Below are 7,071 nucleotides of genomic sequence, written 5' to 3'. Positions count from 1 at the left end.
ATTGTCATATATACATGATGTGCGAAATTTTTTTGAGAATTTTGTCATCTCTCTCACATGCTTATAATCGCATATAGAAAACAACATTATTCTCCTGACCTACAAATCATCCATCGGTATTTCTTTGACCTTAACAAGGGATAACGATCTATAAACCTTTTTTATAGCACCTCATGCCTAGAAATAAGGATTTTACACATGACTATGTCCATAGACCGCCTAATCTTTAGTCAGACAAACAATAGACACTCTCATTAAAGGGTCTAATCTAATATAAAGGTCTTTTTATATGCTCTCATGCCTTTAAAAGCCACAGATCCCAACTATACAAGCCTTTAATCAGCGAGGACATCTAGGGTGTGTAGTTCATTTTCTCGAAGTGGTTTGCTCATTGCATAGGAAGTTCCTTCAAATGCCAAAAGATTCCATGCTGGATGTAACCTAATCTCAATAAAAAGAAAATTTCAAGTCACTTGAAAAAAAAAAGTAACGTTTCAAGATTAAACAATTGCCGTTCGAGGGTAAAATCTAAGTGTAAGAAAAAAATTAAATATTCTCTTTTTGAAATAATCTAGTGATTCCCGCATGGTTTTCAAAATTTTAAATTAAAAAATCCTCCTTACTAGATGTATACAATTACTCACGGGAGCATAGTATATGTGCCCCATTCAAGTTAGGGTATTTTTTTCTTTTTGTAAGTGGGGAGAGGTATTATTTATTTTATTTTTTTATGAGTAAGTCGGGCGAGGTGCCCCATTCAAGTTAGGGTTTTTTTTTTTTTTTTTGTAAGTGGGGAGAGGTGCTCCATTCAAGTTAGGGTTTTTTTTTTTTGTGAGTAAATGGGGAGAGGTTCCATAAAAATTGAGCCTAGGACGTAGCGTTTCAAATCGTCAAGCACTTATCAATTATGCCCAGGCTTTTGGGTTTGGGCTCATGTCGAATATTTTTTATCTCACTTGCCCAATTATTCAGTAGGAGTAATTATTCTCTCTCCCTCTACGCAATAGAGACGATGGGACCAGGAGTATGTGTTTTTTTTTGTTTTTTTTTTTTTTTTTCTTTTTTTTTTTCTCAAAACCATGACCTAATTAGAATCGCACATAGCTGATCAAATCGATATGTTTAGGTTATCCAAATCTTTTTATTTATTTATCCTTTTAAATGCTTATTGGCGAACTTAAAGCGCATCTATGTATATGTTAGCATATTTGGTTTGGAAAATGATAAGGCCGGGATGGGACCATTTGAGTAGTATGTGTTTTCTTTTTGTTTTTTTCTGTTCTTTTTCTTTTTTTTTTTTTTTTTTCTCAAAACCATGACCTAATTAGAATCGCACATAGCTGATCAAATCGATGTGTTTAGGTTCTCCAAATCTTTTTATTTATTTATCCCTTTAAATACTTATTGGCGAACTTAAAGTGATCTATGTATATGTTAGTATTTTTGGTTTGGAAAATGATAGGCCGGGGGGACAACGAAAATGTGAGAAAGAATAACAGCTCCCTGAACTTACTTCAGATTTTCATAAGCGCATTTAGATGGTACAAAAATTTCAATTTATTACAAAAATAAGTAAAAAACATAGGTATTCTTAGCATATGGATGCTCAAATGGTGTATAGGCACCCTCCAGATTCAGATTAGAATGAAATAAAATGTCAGTCAAAATTATATTTAATATTTAAATTTTAATTATATTCTACAAATAGGACTTATATGAAATTTTCAAATGTGTGTGTGTGCAATATTTCGGTCCACATAATAAACTTAAAAAATAATTTGAGTAATGATACTATGAGACCCTCCTACACTCATGTGAGTAGGACTTCAAAGGATCACTATTAAATTTTGACATAGGTCTTTAGAAAAGTTATCAATAAACCCATTCACCCATGTTCCACACCCATGTGATAACTTTTCTAGAGATCTATGCCAAAATTTAATGGTGATCCTTTGGGGTCCTACTCACATGAATGTGAGAGGGTCTCATAGTGTTTACTCAAATAATTTAAAAAACTAAAAAATTGATTAAAATGCCCCCGCATGTTTTAGGAGAATTTTAGTCGATTTATTTTTCTAACAAATTACAATTTTCTATTTGGTTAACATGCGCCTCATTAAGGTGGGGATGCCCAAAATTTCAAGTTAATTCAAATTGGGAAAAAAATAAAATTCAAAATAGGCTGTCTTTTTTGTTTCCTTTAAAATCTAGAAGATGAGACACAATGAGGTGGATGCTATCCTCTTCCTTTTAACAATTACTTGAAAATAAGCAAACTAATGGGGTTTTTTGTGTTTCTTAAATCGGGTTTGGGCATGAGTAGTTAGTAGCTAACATTTAACAGCTACATCTCAAGTTCAATTCCTACCACTAAACTACCAAAAAAAAATAATGTTGGTATTTGTTACGACACAGGGTGACCAACAAAAAATTATATATATGTATATATAACTGAGATATATCCTGCTCACTATAGAATATATTGTACCATCACCTCAGCAACCATATGAGTGGATGCTCAGTAGGGGGAATGGAACGATATGCTCTGTTGTGGGCATCGTATATTCCCCAAAGAGATATGGGCTACCAGTCTTTTGACTGTAAAGGCACAATTGTGGGTCACCCGTATTTTCTGTCTTGATGCTCTACTCTTCTAATCGTTGTTATTCATTATAACAAGAAATATGCCACACTAAAACAAACACTATTACTGTGGCATTCCTAATTTTGTCCATAATTTTTCTCTTCCTCCAATTCAACAAAATAATTGTGGGTTACTGATATAGATTTATTTTTTCGAATTACTTATTACTAAAAAAAATTCCTTTTATCGATCAATTATAATCATCTAAAATTGGTAAGATTACACCAAAAGTATATTGTGAGCATGTAGATTTTTGGTTCTTACTATTTTGTTCATTTTGACATTAAGATTTCCCAAACCGTACTTGATCATCGTAGAAATTGCAAATCGATCAGACACCCACATGTTGATATCTATAACTATCTATATTTAGGAATATACAAGGAGATCACAATTACTCCTAACCATAGATATACGAATTGGATGTTTTGGGTATCTTATAAAGTTCAAGAATTATCTTTTATGGAGTATGAGTATAATAAATGACACACTCACAACCACCCAATTTAAAATCTGAGGAACGTCAATCATTGTGACTTCCTCATACAAAAATTAAATGGTCTCTTTGTATGAACAATGATCCAATACAATGGTTGTATCATAATATAATGCAATGGCACTTCTAGAAAACCATGTTTGTGGTATTTGTATGACCCCAAATTTTAAATACACATTCTCTTTATCTCAATAATCAATCTCCAAAAAAAAATAAATTAATTTGAACCCTAGATATGATCAAAATGAATCCCCTCCAAAAACGAATCTAGACCATTCATTTTGTGCCTCTCTTTATAGAGCAATGATCCAATACAACAGTTGTATCATAGTTTAAAGCAACGACACATAGAAAATTATGTTTCTGGCATTTGTATGACCCCAAATTTTGCACACACACTCTCTTCATCTCAATAATCAATCCCTCTCAATAAAAAAAAATTCAATTTGAACCTTAGATATATTCAAAATGTGTCCTTTCCGAAAACGAATCTAGACCATTTATTTTTTGAATTTCAAGATCTTAGCTTTTATAAACTCAAAATCATTTTTTTTTTCTTTTTTAACATTGTTCATCTAATTATAATAAAACCATCCAAAAAAATTGAAAATGAAAAAATCCTTTTAAGGCCTAAATCTAGACATCTCACCAAAATGTACGGCCTATGTTAATTGGCCTAAAAGAATACTTTTTAGATTGTGTTTTCATTTTTTTTTTTTTTTGTAATTGTTTATTAGAATGAAAAGAGTGTACATTTCAAATTTTGGATCAAACAAATAGCCATAAAATTTTTAAGGTTGTTGCATCATATTACTATACAACGATTGCATGAAATCATTACCCCTCTTTGTATACTTCTCCATATGCAAGAAGAAACTCATCATTATATTCTTACTAAGAAAAATAAAAACTTGAGCTTGTTCAATTCCTACCACTTAACTACCCAAAAAAACAAAAAACAAAAAAACAAAAAAAAAAAACAAAAGGGAGAGCCATATATTTGGTTATTTTTCTTCTTTTCCATTTAAGCACAGCTGTAGCACATGGAACTTCTCTGGGTCAACCATTGTACTAATGTTACTGCTAAAGGATGCTAAACTTGAGGTCCTGATGCATCTGTGCCTATTTGGCTGCATCACCAATGTCTTGAGCATAACTTTGCAGCTTGAATATCCATGTGAAGGAAAAGCAAAACCTGAAAAGAAGAAGAAGAAAATCATAAAAAACTATTCACTCCACATTTATGAAGCATTCCTGGATTACATAATTCTTATGCTTACAGTGCTTACATTTTTCTTGGCTCTGGTAGATGAAGAATTGTTCAGAGGAAGCTTAGAAAACTAAAGTAAGATGAACGTCGATGTCATGCGAGGCCTCGAATGCTTCGGATAACTGAAATCAGCAATTTGTCCCCCGCAATCGATCGAATTTTCCTTATAAGGACATCTTTCCTGACCTTTCCGGCCTAAATAACCACAGAGCACGTACTACTTAAGTAATTGAGAGAGAGAGAGAGAGAGATGACTTAGGCAACTCATGGTGATTCCAAATAGAACCCAGTGATAGGGAAAGGACCAAATAATAAAGCAAAAAGTTTATATCAAGTGTCAATCTTATACTATGGAAGTACGGCACGCCTCAAACATCCATCGAACAATTATTCTAATGCTGAAAAACCCTAGAATTGATCATCTAGACCTCTAGATATAAGGATATAGAAAATAAATTGAAGTCCAAAAAATAGTTTATCTTGTAACACATGATCTATTTTCAAAATTTTTTAAGTGTTTATAGGTCGGCTTCATTTCCACAATTTTTTTCAGTTTAAAATTTCATAATTAGATGAGATAGATTTTCAGATCATCATTGAAATTTTTTACACTAAAATTACATCTTTTGACGACATCTGAAATTATGTACACCTTACTTTGATTGTTTAAGGTTGAGACCTTATGCAAACCACATCCAATAATAAATAAATTGTAAGATACGTGTTACCTTATACTCTATGTACAAACGCTGCAATGCCTGAGTTGTAGAGGAAGGCAAGAATTTCTCCATGGCAGACAAGAGTTTAGGAAATGACATAGTGGAGCATGGCCTTCTTTTCATTCCCTCACCATCACCAGATGAACCCTGTACCAACCCCAAAAATGCTTTTTTATCTTTTATTTTTCTGCATTTGGGAATAAAATAAACAGCAAAAATCTATCATAGAAGAAGACAAACTTAACCTTTCCAAGCCTATATATTATGTTAAATGATTATTATCAATAAACACATAGTTGAATAAACAAAAGATATGAAAGATGTGTTTGACAAAGAAAATCTTAGCTACCTTAGTTTAGAGGTCATCAGAAATCCATCTCTATTTCCATTAATTGGTTTAATAAGGAATAGAGAATTGTAAACCAACTTTAGCTTTAAGATGATGAATAACTTGAAGAAACAATGTGAACTTTTAAAAATACTTAAGAGAACAAGAGAAAATTGATATAATTGCATTAAGCCTGTTAAATAACCAGAAAGAGGAAATTATGATCAATAAATCGTACCTTTGGAGATGCCGCAGTTTCTCTCCTATGCAAATCAGTCTCAGGTTGGTATGAACTTGTAACTTCCAAACAATCAGAAGCTTTTTGTGCATACCCAACTTCTTCATTTCTCAAAATCTTCCCTTTTGTTGCTGAAATCTCAACAGAAGACCCCATGTCATCGGATTTTCGAGCACTCGATCCCTCTGCATTTACCAACCTAAAATCGCTCTCTGGTTTAATATGTGGAGGTAGAAAATCACAGTCTGTTATATCCTCTGTTATCAAGAATTTAGGAAAGAAACACTGGTTGTTGATGTCAATCCAAGCAATGGACCTTTGTCTACATGCCCTTAAATCGATCTGCAGCATACGAAGAAAATCAACAAGGTAATTTGAGCCCTGAATTGTCAATTCCACCATGGGTTTTCCAGCCATGAATCCACCTCTCAAAGACCCAAAAGCTTCATCAGAGAAATCACTCCAATTACCTCTACAGAAGAACATCAACCTCGAAGGAGGCCCACTATTTCTGAAATTCCAATAGTTCTGTAGCAGAGCTTGGCCAAAACAACAATGGAGACCATTGAATCGGCAACTTTTGAAGTTGGGTTTCTTAGATTTTAGACCAACAGATTCTGAATTAACAGATTGGGGAGATTTCTTTGTGAAATTTTTCACCCTGGTCATAAACTCTGCTTCCTCTCTCTTCAAACCCAGAGTTCTGAGAAATCCTGTCTCCTTCATCACCATCTAAAGCTCAATGTTCAGGAATTCAATGAAATATGAAAAACCAACGATCAAACAAGGTCCAGGAGAGAAAAGCCAATAAAGTTTCAGAAAAGTTATCTAAGTTCTTAGTATCTGCGCCAAAAAGCCATGACAAAACTTCAAGAAACCAGATTTTTTTTTTTAAAGTTCAAAAAAAAAGAAATCAGATTTTTGAAACTCAACGTCCAAATCTGCAAGGCTCTGAACGGGTATATATCCGTGTACGGTCTCTGTAGAGAGAGAGAAAGAGAGAGACAGAGAGGGAGAGAGAGACTCAAAATCAGGGATACAAAAGACTTGCAAGTTACAGAGATATTTATAGTTAGTGAGCGAAACGCAAGATCTTAATTGCGTGCGTGCAACCTTTGACGTGAAGTTTTGGGCTTTTGGGGTTATCGAAATCCCAAATACGTGTGCGACTGCTTATGTGTAAAGACGACAATTTAGGGTTTACTTTTAATAGAAACCCAACATTGAGTGGTGGTTGACCGAAACTTAACAGTGAAGTAACTGCCCAAATTGAGTTTTATATGTAGCACTCATCAAAGAACCTGGTTTTCTTGGCTAAATTTTTAAAGGAAAAAAATTTATTAGTAACTTTGTTGTTGATCTAGATAGCTTTTTTT

At 33.3% G+C, this 7,071-nt stretch overlaps 1 protein-coding gene across 3 annotated transcripts; it reads right to left on the bottom strand.

The window, feature by feature from the left end:
• Nucleotides 1-4,004: 4,004 nt before the first annotated feature.
• LOC18442474 (putative inactive poly [ADP-ribose] polymerase SRO2) lies at nucleotides 4,005-6,866 on the bottom strand. 3 transcript variants are annotated; one of them, XM_088855401.1, is made up of 5 exons: nucleotides 6,166-6,426; nucleotides 5,696-6,037; nucleotides 5,139-5,276; nucleotides 4,430-4,605; nucleotides 4,005-4,335 (listed from the first exon to the last, which is right to left on the bottom strand). In XM_088855401.1, exons 2-4 carry the CDS (start codon nucleotides 5,849-5,851, stop codon nucleotides 4,504-4,506), a joined length of 396 nt encoding a protein of 131 aa, XP_088711527.1. In that variant the 5' UTR covers nucleotides 5,852-6,037; nucleotides 6,166-6,426; the 3' UTR covers nucleotides 4,005-4,335; nucleotides 4,430-4,503. The 3 variants fall into 3 exon arrangements, with proteins under 3 accessions (XP_088711527.1, XP_020528026.1, XP_088711526.1); XM_020672367.2 differs by having other exon boundaries at nucleotides 5,696-6,866; XM_088855400.1 differs by having other exon boundaries at nucleotides 5,139-5,316; nucleotides 5,696-6,846.
• Nucleotides 6,867-7,071: the final 205 nt, after the last annotated feature.

The sequence above is a fragment of the Amborella trichopoda genome, chromosome 13 (genome assembly GCF_054954075.1).
Source record: "Amborella trichopoda isolate Santa Cruz 75 chromosome 13, AtrichopodaSantaCruz75HAP2 v2.0, whole genome shotgun sequence".
NCBI lineage: Eukaryota > Viridiplantae > Streptophyta > Magnoliopsida > Amborellales > Amborellaceae > Amborella > Amborella trichopoda.
This window is presented reverse-complemented; position numbering and strand designations above follow the sequence as displayed.